The sequence below is a fragment of the Galeopterus variegatus genome, unplaced genomic scaffold (genome assembly GCF_000696425.1).
Source record: "Galeopterus variegatus unplaced genomic scaffold, G_variegatus-3.0.2 Scaffold199, whole genome shotgun sequence".
NCBI lineage: Eukaryota > Metazoa > Chordata > Mammalia > Dermoptera > Cynocephalidae > Galeopterus > Galeopterus variegatus.
The window spans coordinates 58,522-74,528 of record NW_007726310.1 but is presented as its reverse complement, the minus strand read 5'-3'; the positions used below and the strand labels follow the sequence as shown (position 1 = coordinate 74,528).

At 41.4% G+C, this 16,007-nt stretch overlaps 1 protein-coding gene and 1 long non-coding RNA gene across 2 annotated transcripts in view; one reads left to right on the top strand and one right to left on the bottom strand.

Moving 5' to 3' along the window:
• The window catches only part of LOC103584419, a 213,430-nt gene that overhangs the window by 142,839 nt on the left and 54,584 nt on the right, over positions 1-16,007 (bottom strand). The window lies entirely within an intron of this gene.
• On the top strand, positions 9,782-11,122 carry LOC103584408 (PCI domain-containing protein 2-like). Its single transcript, XM_008565429.1, is given in 3 exon segments — positions 9,782-10,475; positions 10,478-10,645; positions 10,788-11,122. Coding segments are annotated over 3 exon segments (1,197 nt in total).

Sequence of the window (16,007 nt, the reverse complement as noted above, 5' to 3'; positions counted from 1 at the left end):
AGACCGGTTCCCGCTCACTGGCTGAGCGAGGCGCGGGAGCAACGCCGAGGCTTGCGATCCCGTTGCCGGTCCCCGGTCCGATGCGGGGGCAACACTGAGGGTTGCGATCCGTTGCCAGACACGGAAAAAAAGACAAAAAAAAAAAAAAAAATACTGCTTCTTGGATTTTTCTCCAAGCATAGAAAAGAAATCCAAATGCAAAGTACTACATGAAATATAGCACAGCTAAAAAAAGGGAAGGTGCCCCATTAATTAAAAAACTTGCTGACTTGAAAATGTCCCCATTTTATGAAATGTATCAATAGACTAAAACTTTGCACTGTATTTTATTCCTTTATGCCAGTTATCAATTTATTGCATCTCAGCCCCAAATTCACCCTTCAGCACCTACTCTGCACTAATAGGCTGAACTCTTCAAGCATTTCTCCTTTACATTGAGCATGATGTTGAGATTTATCAAAAGATGATGTTGGAGGGATAGTGAAATAGGAAAGGGCTTCTCCAGGATCTGGGGCACTTGTGTTTTTTCTTCTTCTTGCTAATGCATGCTGTACCAGTGACTATAGATCCAGAGAACATCCAAGGGTGTTGTGTCCCAGCTGTGAGCCCAGAGCAGACAACCGCTTAGCGTGCTCACAGTCCCGGCCTGGTGACTACCTTGCCACAATGTTCCCAGCGTGAATATCACACTCCACTGGGTTCATACCATCCTGCCAGTGAGCTGGTCCCAATGCCTCGATTTACCCTGTATGCATGCCCACTAGCCTTGGCCTGCCCTCATCCCCAGAACAATGATTTCTGCTCCCCAATCCTGGTTGTGGTTTCCCATCTGCCGGCCTCAGCTCGCCTTCATCCCAAGAGCAGTGTTTGCTGCTTGCTTGTTACTGTGGACCAATAGAAAGAGAAACCCAGGGAACTTCTCTGCCATCCAGCAGGCTGTGGAGAAGGCCACATCTTTTCCAGTGAGGTCTGAATCCCAGCTGGGGCTCTGTGCCTGTGACACTGGGTGCAACTGTGGGAATGGGTACGGTGTAGTAAAAACAGGAGTACTAAATAAAAGTCTGCCTACCAAGGTATACGAACCCCATCTCACTATCCCTCCTCCACAAATCTCTTTCTCCAGTCAGCATCCAAACTCTAGCAGCAGATACTCCCTAAGAGGAGACTGGAAAATCATTCTACGGAAACAGACTAGGTCAAGAGAAATGATACATATTGAAACTCCTACAATAAAACGGCTGGGTACCTCCTCAATTGCCCTACAGCAAGGCCCACCGGTTAACAAACTTCAGCCCACACAAAGTCATTCCCACCAACATTTGGGTACCTCACTTTTAAATGTGAATATTTACAATATGCATTTGAGAAAAGGTTCCAAACAAACTGGGGTTGGGGGAAAGGAACTCAGAGGAAACAGAGCCCACACAGAGGGCAATAGAAACACACATACATACACACACACCTCCCCATCAGAGAGACAGAAGACAATATGTCTAAAACATTATAACACAAGGGTATAAAGAGGAACCAAAAGGTACTTTCAGAAAACAAGAATGAGTTCTTAGAAGTTAGGAGAACAATAATAATTCTGATTCTTGATTGTGGTAATGGTACACAATGTATACATGATAAAATTACACAATCAACCATGGATGGAAAATATCTGGAAAAAAATAACAATACCACAATTTAAAAAAAAATTAAAAACTACAGTATAACAAGCTATCTACATAGCACTTACATTGCATTAGGTATTATAAGTAATCCAGAGATGATTTGAAGTACAGTTGCTCTTTGGTATCTGCAGAAGACTGGTTCTAGGACCTCTCTGCAATACCAAAATCTGAGGATGCTCAAGTCCCTTATATAAAATAGTGTCATATCTGCATATATAATCCATGCACGTCCTCCCTTATACTTTAAATCATCTCCACATGAGGGTGCAGGGACATCCCAGGGAATAGTCTGCAGTAGCCTCTGAGTACTATCTGTCCAGATTGGACCAGGGGATTAATGATTCAGGGTGGGGAGAGTCTCCAATCAAAAGATAAAACTGACAGGCTACCCACAAACACTGTATCAATAACAGAGAGGAGTTTCACAATTCTATTAGAGTTATGGGGAGGTAGTGGTGAAAGTATCAATAAAGACAATTAAGCAAATCAGAAAATAAGTAAGTAGCAATTACTGATTTAATGAAATCTAATCAAGGTATACACTGTGGCTCAGCTGTGAATAACATTTATATAGTCGTAATACTATGAACACTTATTTAACTGAATTGTGTGAGATGGGAGAGAGGGGGAGTCTGTATGTGCAGGTTTATTTTAAGTTATATAAACATCTTCCTTAAGAGGAAGTCAACAGTTGTCTAAGACTGAAAACATTAAGAAAAAGCAGTATATTATTTGCACATATAGATATTGAACTACATTGTACTACAGACAATGAAATATAAACTGCCGAAAGAATCAGAAGCATTCATTGTCTGCGGAGAAATGGACAAGGAGGGCTGATGGGGAGAACGCCTGCTTCTCCTAAGCCACCTAATTCTGATTTTTTCAAACTATGTTGGGGTATTATTTTGATAAAAGTGAAAATTAAATTTAAAAAATTAAATCCAAAGAACAACATTAAATTAAAAATGCTATAGGTCAGGGGCCGGCCCGGTGGCGCACTGGATAGTGCACCGCTTGGGAAGCGCGGCGGCGCTCCCGCCGAGGGTTCGGATCCCACATACAGACCGGCGGCTCACTGGCTGAGCGAGGTGTGGTCGCAGCACCGAGGGTTGCGATCCCGTTGCCGATCCCGGTCCGGTACGGGCGCGACACTGAGGGTTGCGATCCGTTGCCGGTCACGAAAAAAGACAAAAAGGACAAAAAAAAAAAAAAAAATGCTACAGGTCAATATGACAAAAATCATGAAAGTCTTGGAAGCATTGCTTAGGCAATGAAGAACCACCGAAGGGTTTCAGCAGGCAAGGAGCATCATCAGAAGTATATTTTAGAAAGAATATCATTGAGACACAAAAAACAAAGGATGGACAAAAAGAGAGAGAGCTTAAAGGTAAAAAAGCAAAAGCAAAACAGAAACTTCTAGCAAACACCATAGTGAACTAAGGAAAGAGTACTCTGGACTTTGTCGTAGGAATATAAGAAGAGTATAAATGGTGGCCACTACAAGAATGTCTCAATCTTTATCCATCCAGTAATGCTGAGTGTAAAGTAGTTTTCAGCACAAGGGAGGGAACAGCCAGTCCAATAGGCATAAACACTGCAGTCTTTCTTGTAGAAGAACATCCTCTCATATATGGATAAAGAAGCCCCCAGGATGATGAATCAGTCTTTCAAGAGATTTCACCTAGTGTAGATTTTAACCATGTCCCAATCAGACCACCCTTGAATACACTGACCATCAAAGTCCTGGACCTAGGAGCTGAGAAGCCAAACCTTGGAAGTAATGATGCTTGGGTAAAAACCAGAAAGCCACACTTACTCATACATCTTTTCATTACCAGGGCTCTGGCCTACATGTTCCATAACACAGACTAAGGAATACCAGGGCAACTTTTTTTGTATATATAACAGGGCTACAAAAAGATGGATCAGAGAAAACGAGGTAGACAGTGTATCTGGATTTCAGGAAGACATGTAACAAAAAACCCAAAGCTACTACCTCCTGCAATTAATTAGTCAGAAATGTGTCCTCTTTCAAAGAACAGTCTACTGAGGGCCATAAGCAGGCCCAGGAGAATCGGGCATTCTGAGAAATAAGTAAGGACATATACAGAAAAAACAGTAAGAGCCATACCTACCCAAACAAATTCAGGGCCAAGCCACAAATTGGAAATCAAAGTTAAGTCCAGGTGCCCCCCACCCCCATGACTGCTTAGAACCCCACTACTTCAATATGGCCCTCAGCCAGCAGCAGCCCCTGGGAGCTTGTTAGACATGCAGAATCTCAGGCCCCACCTCAGATCTAATAATTCAAAATCTTCATGTTAAAAAGATCCCCAGGTGACACCTATGTCCACGAAAGTTTGAGAAACGCTCACTTAGAGAAAGGAGTCCTTCCAGCGTTTGAGTTCCCCCGCAGTGCCCAGCAGGTGTAGAAACTAGGCAATCATCCAGGTGTCTAAAGCTGCCTAGACAGTAACGGAGTCATCTGCACAATATGAAAGTGCTAAGGAGAATCTGGCAACTATGTATGTTCTAGAAAATGCACTGATTCCAGGACACCCAATTATTTCTTAAAAACTTGATTGTAGAATAAAATAAGAACACAAACATGATTCACAGATTTCCCTTTATAGCTGCCTATTTTATTTAAACAAAAAATGCTAAACATTAATTTTAGTTGTACTTAATTGAATAATTTCTCAAGGGAATAGTTCAGGGAGAGTTTAAAACTGCCTGTTTCCAAAAGCCATTACAAATTGGCATATACTATAATGTCACTGTGCCAACCAAAACAGCGTGCTTTAATGTCCCTGGGGCCGCCTTCACTCCAGATGTGTTCAGAACTCCTAGTAATATAATGCAGGCAAAAACCATATTTACACGAAGTAGTATTTCAAATATCCTTTTCCAATTATTTGGAATGAGATAATAGTTCCCTAATTGGAAGCACTGAGGGAAAAAATGCCAGGTCAGTGGCTCCTCCCTTGTGAAGGCTTTTATTAGTAAAAACTAAAACAGTCTGTACAAGAGTAAAAGAAATCTCCTTTGCCACAGTTAGTCATCTAAACATCTGTGAACTTAGAAACTGCCCCATGGTCACCTCTACATAAAATAGCTTCATTTTAAAAGACTGATCTCGTCTTTTCCTATGAATTGTAAATACGAAAAGATTGGAGTTGGGGGAAGGAGAAATTAAAGGCTAGTGAAAGAAATCCAAAACCCACTTTGGCAAGAGAACAGACAAAAGCAATTGGTGTGCAGGTGTTGCTCCCCCCACCCTCATCCCACCCAGATATCTTCAACTTTCTTTCATGCTTGCATGAATGGCACGGATTCTCAACTTCCCTTTTACTTCTGACTAATAATGGTCATAACACCACTGCCCACTAAGTCATCATTATTTATTATTGATTTATAACTTGCATTCCAAGTTAAATCTATTGATAAGGAATAATCCTTTTATTCCCCAACTTAAGTATGTATAAATAAAAATTAAAGAATATATTTACACTTTTTGCTAAAATTGGATGATTCCGTGCTTACCAATTACCGTCTAATAGAATTGAAATTAAAGTCCAATAAGTATTTTTGTACAAATCAGCACACTGCTCCATTATGGTGGAGACTCTGGCCCCCATACATCACGAAATGCTGTAGCGTGCCTTGCAATCAGGCACGCTCAGTTACTGAAGTTGTCTATTTTCACAGATGTCACAGAGAAGCCATCTGAAAAACTATTCATAATGCAGCTGTTCTTGGCCGTTAGAAGACACATTTGGAAACCTTGTTCTCTAAAATGTTCAAAATTGGAATGGGTTTTCCAAATATTAATTAATTACTGAATTCCATGTGTTGACAAGCAGACACTCTAATATTTATACTTCAACTTGACAAAGAAAATTTAAGCATATTACCCATAAACCTCTAAAGAAAACAAAATCCACGTATGGTACAGGAGTCCCTCCTTATCCGCAGTTCCATTTTCCATGGTTTCCATTACCCAAGGTCAACCAAGGTCTGAAAACATTAAATGAAAAATTCCAGAAATAAACAATTCATACGTTTTAAATTGCACTCTGTTCTGAGTAGTGTGATGAAATATTGCACTGTCTGCTCCATCCTGCCCAGGACGTGAATCATCCCTTTGTCCATTGTACCCACACTATAGATGCTACCTGCCCGTGAGTCACTTAGCAACTGTCTCACTTATCAGATCCACTGTAATGGTATCAGAGTGCTTTTGTTCAAGTAACCCTTATTTTACTCCACAGTGGCCCCAAAGTGTAAGAGTAGTGATGCTGGCAATCTGGATATGCAAAAAGAAGCTGTAAAGTACTTCCTTTCAGTGAAAAAGGTAAAAAGTTCTTAATAAGGAAAGAGAAAAATTATATGCCGAGGTTGCTAAAATGAAGGAAGAAAAAGAAATTCAAACATAGTACATGGAGGGTTCCATAGGCATCCACTGGGCATCTTGGAACACATCCTCCTTGGATAAGGGGGGACCTACTGTATTTATTTCATTACATTTTTTCTAAAATGTTTAAAAACATTTTATCATAAAATGTAACATGCAAAGAGAAAAGCAAAAGACTTATATGTGCAGTTTAACAAATAGTTTCAAAGTAAAAACTATATAAACATCACATGCTTGTCCAACTTTGTAGTACAAGACCAATCAACCTCGTAAAAAACTGAACTCAGTCACTCAATGACAATCAACAAACATTTACCATATGCCAGGCACTGTGTTAGGTGCTAATTTGGACACGAGCAAGTATTACTTGCTAGGATATTTGTTCAAATAATAACCACCACAGAGTCCTTAATTATTACCTACCTTACTTTCAAAGCAAATAAATATGTAACTTTATCATATGGACAAGGAGCATTTTCCTCCAATAAATCTACGTTAGAAGTTTGTGCTCTTGAGATGCTTAACAATATATCACTTCTGAAAGAACCACAAGAAAGGGCCTGGTGGTCAGTAACACCCAGATGTGAACTTTTCTCTCTGACTTATACTAGCAGTGAATAATGTTCCCAAGGTCCCTCTGATTAACCCTTGAATTTAAGCCTCTTCCTCCAGAACAAAGGCCTCCCCACTTGGGACCTACTTAGAACTTTCCCAAGCACCTTGCAAACAGTCTTATCTTTCATACTGTGCCTAGGTCTGAAAAAAACATTTGTTCCCATATAAAGACACTGAAATCCCTAGTCTATAAGACTAATGTTCTTTTAACCTTAAGACAAACATAATCTATAGCTTTGCTTTAAGAGAAATAGTTTTAACTTATTAATCACAAAGTTTTCAAGTAAACTTGGTTTCTAAGATTCTCAGATGCAGTTCAGCTGTTTCCAAATCACACATCAGAACATTCCTACGTTACATAGTCCAGGATAATCAATGTTAAAACAATATACAGAACAGCATCATTTCTTCACTAGGTTCCATTTCTGTCAGAAAAGGAGATGGAAATTTAAACCAAGACGGTAATTTAAACCAATAATCTACAAACCGGGATGATTCATTGGAACATGGAAAGAAAATCCGAAAACGTCTATTAATGTGCTGTATTTACTTCTTAATCTCAACCTTTTAAAATTTCTATTTTTATAAGTCACATACATAGAACAGTAGTATATATAATTTTATAAATGAAATTATAAAAAATATTCTAGAGGGTTGCTCACAATATTTACTAATGGGATGCATGATCTAAAAACATTGAAGGACTTCCAGCCAAGGTGGTGGAATAGACAGTCCCCAGCGTGAGTCTCTCCCACAATCAACTAATTTACGACTATTAAAAAGCAAAGACAGCTAAGCTGGGGCCACTAGAGCTCAGGGGAAGAGGAGAGACCTACAGAGATCATGAAGGCAGGAGAAGCCACGATGAGAGAAAGAAAGGACCAACCACTGAGACCATTTCAAGGCCTGACCACTTCAAGGCTGGAGCTGAGGAGCACATAGAGCAAGAGCTGGCAAAAGCTGCAGCTGTGCCCTTCATATGAAATTGCTTGAAGGCTGCAGGGGAGAAGAGGGCCTTGGTGGAACCCAGGCCAGCAAGATCACTAATAGGGCTCCCATGGACCAACATAGGACTGAGGAGCCACAACAACTGAAAAAAGGAGCCGCTCAGAGGCTGGTGAGTCATCACAAGGGACTGGCACATGGCCTGTCCCATGGGAAATGTTTGGGGTGCGGGCAGTGGGGGAGATGGGCCCACTGGGGGAACACAGGGCACAGCACGGACAGCTGATCTGCCCTCCAGTCAGCACGGGCCCACTCTATGTAGACTGGTCAGGAATATAGAACTGCAGGGGGTGCAGTTCACTGAAAAGACTCATGTCCAGACCAGAGTTTCCATACAACCCAGGCATACCAGACTTCACAAGACTCAGAAGTACATACAAGGTCAACAATTAAAACCTGAGCTGCACAAAAAGGCTTCCCCAGAGAATCAGCAGCAAAGAGACAATTTAGTTCCACCACAGGGCTCAAGTGCTGGTCCCCACAGGAAGTTCCCCATTTTAGAAGTAAGCAAAGGACAACAAATTAGTTCCAGTGCAGAGTTTAAGCAGTGGGGGTAGCTAATAATCCAACATGGAACTGAAAGAAAAAATAAAAAACCCACAGATCAGAGACAAAATTTGATATTAACAAGTAAAGTTCTAACACTATCCAAGAACACCTATAAAACTTAGCAGGACTGGAAGCCCCCCAGGCTTCCGAGCTGGAGTGGTGGGGAGTCAAGGGTCTCAGCCATGCCCCCCCCCAATGCCCACATCCAGCCCAGAGATGACCACCAAGACACCGCCAGATGCACCCTGGGCTCCCAAGCCAGAGCTGGGGGGCCAAAGGACTCAGCCATGCCCCCTACATGAATACCAGGCCTCCAGAAGTGTCCCAGACTCCCCTGCTGGAATGAGAGGGGTGCCACGAGCCTCAACAATGCCGCCCTCCCTCCTTCCTCCTTCTTCCACCCTCTCCCCCTTCCCTTTCCCCTCTCCCCTTCCCTGCTCCACAACATCTTAGAATGTAAAAATAATAAAAAACAAATTTAAAAAATAAAGTAAAATATAAATGTTGAAGGCCACTGCTTTAAAAGAGGTCTAGACTAACTATAAAAGAATATGAGTATATGTAACCCAAGAATCTAAAAGTTAAATATCTTTGTCATTATTAAGAAAATATTGAAGTCCTAATAGCAAGAAGTGAACATTCAGACAGCTCGAGTTGGGAGAGAGTTAAAAACACACAAATACATAGTCTCAGAAATATTGTGGTAAGATGTTAATATCAGGCTAAGTGGGGTGAGGGATATAAAAGAATTCTTTGTATTATTTCTGCAATTTTTCTATAAACCTAAAATTAGTTCAAAATAAACACGAGTGATTTGTTAGTAATCACAGCAGCGAATTTTAAAAAGTATTTTAAAGCAGAGTGGAAGTTAACCCTAACATGGCACAGTTGTTCACCTGCATCACTCTACACCCAGGCTCTCCCTTCCAGGCCACAGATCACCACAATTGATGGACCCTTAACAGGGGCAATTTGCTTTTGTCTCAGGGCTCTCCCTCCCTGCAGCATTTGAGAGCTTCTGTGAAAATATGTTTGTTCATAGAGTGATCTGTGAATGTTAACACAATTTGTCTTTGGAGTTCTGATAAAAAATGACAAAAACAGGTTGAGAATTATTGATGAAGGAGTGTAGAAGAAGTAGGAAAAGGGCATAATCAAGGGAAAGGATGATAAAAGACTTTCAGAAAATGATTAGATGTTTGCTTTAGGAAGAAAAATTACAATAGGACAAAGACTGCCTATTTAATAAATAGTCATTGAACACTGACTATGTGTCAGACACTGGGCTGAGCATTAGGTATACAAGAGTGACTGATACAGACACAACCCCTACCCTCAAGAAGCTTACAGTCTGCACTGGAGAAAAATATACCAGTGAGGATGCTGAGCAATAGCACTGGCACATAACAAGAACCTGACTAGGCCAGGGGCAGAAGACTGGAAAGGAAAGGCAGGGAGGAGGCACCCAACTTGTCACAAGCAGAAAATCCTTTGCTCGGTGCTCGCCATGCATGCTTCCATGGTGCACATCCCCATCAAACAGTACCTGCAGCAGGTTTGTGAAGGCATTAACATGAGAGATGGAGTGTCTTGTCCAGAATTTGTGTCTTTTAAGCACCCTCATGTTGCAAACCTATGGTCGCAAATGGCCTCTCCAGAAGAGAAGTGTCAGCAAGTTTTGGAACCCCTTTATGATAAAATGTTTGCAGCTCATTTAAGGTACACTTACACGGTGGGAAACCATGACTTCACAGAGGCCTCCAAGTGCTAGACTGTGATACTCCAATCATTCCTAAGGGCGTTCCAGACCCACAAAGAAGAAAATTGGGCTCTGCCTGTCATGTATGCGGTAGCACTTGACCTTCAGGTATTTGCCAACAATGCAGATCAACAGCTGATAAAGAAAGGAAAGAGCAAAGTTGGGGACATGTTGGAGAAAGCAGCTGAATTGCTGATGAGCTGCTTCCATGTGTGTGCCAGCGACACATGCGCTGGTATAGAGGACTCTAAGAAGCAGAGGATGCTGTTTCTGGTGAATCAGTTATTTAAAATTTACTTTAAGATCAACAAACTCCATTTGTGTCAACCCCTAATTAGAGCAATTGACAGAGCAGATCTGAAGGACAATTACAGCGCTGCTCAGAGGGTCACATATAAATACTATGTTGGATGCGAGGCTATGTTTGACAGTGACTTTAAGCAAGCCGAGGAGTACTGTCCTTTGCCTTCGAACGCTGTCACCGCTCAAGTCAGAAGAACAAAAGGATGATCCTGATATATTTGCTTCCAGCGAAAATGCTATTGGGTCATATGCCAACCATCAAGCTTTTGAAAAAGTATCATCTCATGCAGTTTGCTGAAGTAACCAGAGCTGTAAGCAAAGGCAATCTGCTCCTGCTGAAAAAGGATGATCCTGATATATTTGCTTCCAGCGAAAATGCTATTGGGTCATATGCCAACCATCCAGCTTTTGAAAAAGTATCATCTCATGCAGTTTGCTGAAGTAACCAGAGCTGTAAGCAAAGGCAATCTGCTCCTGCTGAGCAAGGCTCTAGCCAAGCATGAGACCTTCTTGATCCACTGTGGTACTTTCCTCATCCTCAAGAAGTTGAAGATCATCACCTATAGGAATCTCTTTAAGAAAGTGTATTTGTTACTCAGAACACATCAGCTTTCTCTGGATGCTTTTCTAGTTGCTCCGAAGTTCATGCAGGTGGAAGACGTGGACATTGATGAAGTCCAGTCTATTCTGGTTAACTTGATGTACATGGGTCACATTAAAGACTACATATTGCATCAGCACCAGAAGCTAGTTGTCAGCAAGCAAAACCCATTCCCTCCACTGTCCATAGTGTGTTGAGTGTATGAACAGCCCTGAGGATGGGGGAGCAGTCTGTTCATTTTGATTTTAGTCCCAGGGATGCTAAGACTGAGTTTGCCAGCACACCCGAACATTGGGATATCTCCGTCATTCATAACTAATGCCAACCTCAGAAAGACCTGGAATTCCTTCTTCAGAAAGTGCAAACACCTCTGCTGGCTCTAGAGCATTTGTAAATCTTCTGTGAAGGAGGCTTTATGCTAAGGCAGCTACAGTTCACTTTTCATAACCCTTGTTCATAGAGGCTTATCTTTGTGACTTTACATAGTTCTTTCTACAAAAAAGGCATTCTGAATTAAAAAAAAAAAAAGAAAGAAAGAAAATTCTTTGCTCACTGGCAAACTGACCAGGGCTAAGTGGATCTTTCACCTGAAACAGAATGACAGGGCAACCCCCCATACTGTTACATAAAATAGTAACCACTGTCCAAAGATATGATGTGGACTGAGGCTGAAGTCCTAGGCCGATGGCCATGGGATGTGGAACTATGATTTTTGAGGATTCTCAGAAACACTGCTGTGAATGTCATAAAGGAGAGCTGCTTCTCAAGATTTGTAAGTTATTCACATCAGCACCCAGAAAGGGGCTTCCTGAGCATGAAATAGTAATTCCACAGGCAGGAGCTGAGGGTTTTGAATAGTAGCCTTTACCTCTCCTTTTAAAAATTTTCCCTATTCTTATCTATCTCAGGTACAGCATATCTTAGACCTAAAGGAACAAGCCTCAATCCTTGAGGAACCACTGCCAAGTTTCCAGTGCTTCAAACTACCTCAACACCACATATATTCACGGAATATTTACTGAATAAATAGATGAAGCCACAGAAGCCCAAAAGCAAAAGCACCTGAGTGAAGGCAGGGCGGAGGGCTGAGGGCTGAGGGCAGCTGTGGGAAGGGCCGTGCTCACGTATATCTTGATGGAAAGAACTTTCAGGGATAGCCGTGAATATACGTATCCATCCATCATGCATCCATAATCCACCCCCCCACCCATCCATCCACGAAAGCACCTGTCGTAGGTCCCACTATGCCCACCTTGTCTGGAGCTTGCTTCACCAACAGCACTGTCCCACACTTTCACCTTCTCGGTTCTGGACCCTTCCTCAGTCTAAGAATCTTTCCCTTTCTATTAAAAACCAGCCCTCAATCAAGCTCATGCTCTTTCAGCTTCCTTCTTTCCTCTAATATGTACCCTCTTGAGAGGTTAGTCTACAATTCTGCCCAGATGACTTGAATCCTCATTCACTCTCAACCCACAACTGGGCTTGTGGCACTATTATTCTAGGGACACTGTTCCTGCTGAGGTAATCAATGACCTAGTTGAGAATTCCAATGGCTTATTTTCAGTCTTCATTCCATTGACTTTTCTACAGAATTTAAAACTTCTCAGAACCCTGGACTTCCTCCTTCTTCACTGCCATTCTCCTGGGAGTTTGAGCTCTCTCTCATCTTATCCACCTGGCATAGTCTTTCAACTTGGAATTGTGGACAGCTGCTTTTCTGACAAAATTTAAGTGCACACACATAAAAAAGTTGGGGGTGGGGTGGAGAAGAGTCCACAGGTCCATCAGCTTCTCAGAGGGGCCTATGACCACCCCCAAAGTGAAGAAACACAACTGGACTGTTGCAGTAGCCTCCTAACTAGTCTCCTTGCCTCAAGTCTTTATACCTTCACATTACTGCCAAAATGATTTTTCTGATTATACCAGAGGTTGCCAAACTATGGCAAAGGGGCCAAATCCGGCCTGCCTTCTCTTGCTGTAAATAAAGTTTATAATACAATGCATGGGAATACAGAAATGCTCTTTCATTTACATATTGGCCATGGCTGTTTCCGACCCCCCAACCCCCCCAGGATGTGAATTGCTCTTTTCTTTGTTTAGGTGAAATTCACATAACATAAAATTAGCCATCTTAAACTGAACAATTCAGTGGCATTTAGTCCAAATCACAATGTTGAATAACCGCCACCCCTATCTAGTTCCAAGCATTTTCCCCCATGAAACGAAACCTGTACCCATTAAGCAGTTGCTCCCCATGGCCCCCTCTCCCTAGATCCAGTCTTTATGGACTTACCTATCCCAGATATATCATATAAATGGAATCATACAATATGTGACCTTTTGTGTCTGGCTTCTTTAACTTATCATAATGTTTTTATGGTTCGTTCATGTCATAGCATATATCAGTATTTGTTCCTTTTCAAGGCTGAATAATACGCCAATGTAAGGATATCCCACATTCTATTTATACAGCTGTGGCTGCTTCTGCACTACAAAGGCAATGGTGAATAGCTGCTACAGAGACAATATGGCCTGACCTGCAAAGCTTACCGCCTGGCCTTTGCTGAAAAAGTTTGCCAATCCCTGGTGTAAACCACACCCCTATGTTCAGAAGCAGTGATTCTGAGAATTAGCTTATTTCAGTGGTCACTGCAGCATTGTTTAGAACAGAAAAATACTGGATATATGTCTATCATTAGAGGACTGGTAAAATATTGCAGTAAATACTTTGTGATATCATGCAGCTCCTCAGAAAAATCAGGTAAATCTGGGCACACCGGTATAGAAAAGATCTCTGGGATTGATTAGGTTAGAAGAGCAATATGTGTAGTATATTTTCCCTTTTTCTTAAAAAATAACCCATAAGTAAGTGCATATATACATATCTGTATAAAACTTCCCCTAGAATCACAAGAAACTTTCATTTTCATGTTGTACTTTCCTGTATTGTCTGAAATTTCTAACCTTATACCTGCATTTCTTTATTAGCAGTGTAAATAGGCATTAACTAAACGAGGAAATTATGGTTTAGTTTTCTTCTTTGCAAATCTGTTTTTAGCACTGATAGTGAAAAAGCAATCTAATAAATATTACATTTTAAAAGAAGAAAATAAAAATAAAATTTGAAACAAAATGCTATGTTAAAACCTGACATGAGTGATATATTTTTATGAGCTCTTGCTTTTTACAAATCTGTTTTTAGCACTGATAGTGAAAAAGCAATCTAATAAATATTACATTTTAAAAGAAAATAAAAATAAAATTTGAAACAAAATGCTATGTTAAAACCTGACATGAGTGATATATTTTTATGAGCTCTTGCTTTTTAAAAAAAAAAAAATTTCTATTATTACTTTTTAACCTTGCAGGTCAGTGATCCTGCAAAGAAAAAAGAAAACTCCCCCGCCACGAGTTAGATTTTTATCTTCCAGAAAGCTAGACACTGTACCAGACAACCTTTTAAGATGCTGTCCATGTCAGCCATGGGCTAGGTTTCAACCCTAGTTTTCCGCTGATTATTATTGAAAAGCATACCGCATCTGTCAGCCACAGGACACTGCAAATCTTCTACTGCCACAGGCCTCGGTACAGCAGTGACTTAGGCTTCAGCACACAAGTCAGCCATGACAGGTTGGTTTGTAGGCTTTATCTATGCATTCTAATGGTCCCTAAACATTTTCCAGATGTATTGACCTCATAAAACTGCCACCTACCACAGGCTGTGAAAGAATTGCTCCAAGCCTGTAATTTTCCCATTGCTCAACTCTAGCAACACCCTGGGATCCCTGGCTGGGTGACTCCCTAAGTATTGAAGCTACATTGGGCACCAGTCCTGAGCCTTGACACAAGAATAGCAGCAGGGCAGCCAAGCAGTGGGGCACTGTTGCATCTGCCCAGGCCTCACTCTTTGTGTGCCAGTGCTAGAAACTTGCCCATTCCTTGTGCCCTGGGACTTTAGCTTCTGCTTAGCTCTGTGTCCCCGCAAGACAGAAGCCCTGCCTACTTTCTCAACCAGTCTGTCCCTCAATCCTGCTCCCTGGGTCCCTATAACTTGCCACTGAAGCTCCCTGACAACAGCCAGACTATCAACCCATTACAGATGCTCAGACAGAACAATGCTGCAGTCTCCCAGCCTCCAGGGTGCCTCTGCCTGGGCCTTGACTTAGACCTGTCTGAGGTGGGGTACCAAGCCTTCTCCCTTTGCCTACCACTAGCACCTCCATTCTCCCCTGATCCTTTCTTCTCCCACTGTGAAACTCTGGCTTCTAGATCTTTACTCCTCCTCCCTCCAGGTTATGCTTGGCCCATTACTGACCTAAGCCACAGTTACAGTATCATCTTTCTCCTAGAAGCATTCTGCACAGGTCACTGGGGCATGGTGGATATTTGCAATGTATTTCCTCAGAGTTACAAATAAAATTAATTGAGGAACCAATCCAAAGTTGAAAATATCTTTTTTGGTGTTGCCTATGTATGTAAAAAGCAGTTTGTATATCTTCTAAGGATGCAAAGATATGACAGTCTCCTTCCCTTAAGGAGTCTGAAATTTAGTCGAGAAAAAACAAATTCAGAAATAACTATAAATCATCTAAAGCAAAGGACACCTCATGACACAAAAGAGGCTCAAAGTGCCACAGAGAGTAAAGGATGAAGAGATTATGTCCAACTGGGAAAGCACAGGAAAAGATTCATGAATGAGGCAGCATCTGTGGTTGATACTGATGAATGATCAGGATTTCTACGGGGTGGGACACAGGACATAGTTTCTGACTAGGAGAAAATATATATTTCAAATTCTATGTATTAAATAATGAGCAAAACTGGCCTCGTGTCAATATGTTCTTTCTAATTAGCTGGCTTTTTGTCGGAAACACTACACTTTATCATCCAATGTTCTGGAGAGCAAAAATATCTTTTAGGGAGTCATCATTCAACCCTTTATGAAATCTCAAAAATTTCTAACTTATCATATACACCCTGTCTAGGTTCATTCTCTTTGAGTCTAATTAACCATATTTCATATATTTATTTTGCTTTAAAATTATGTATACTATTGGGCTGGCCCGGTGGCGCACTGCGCTA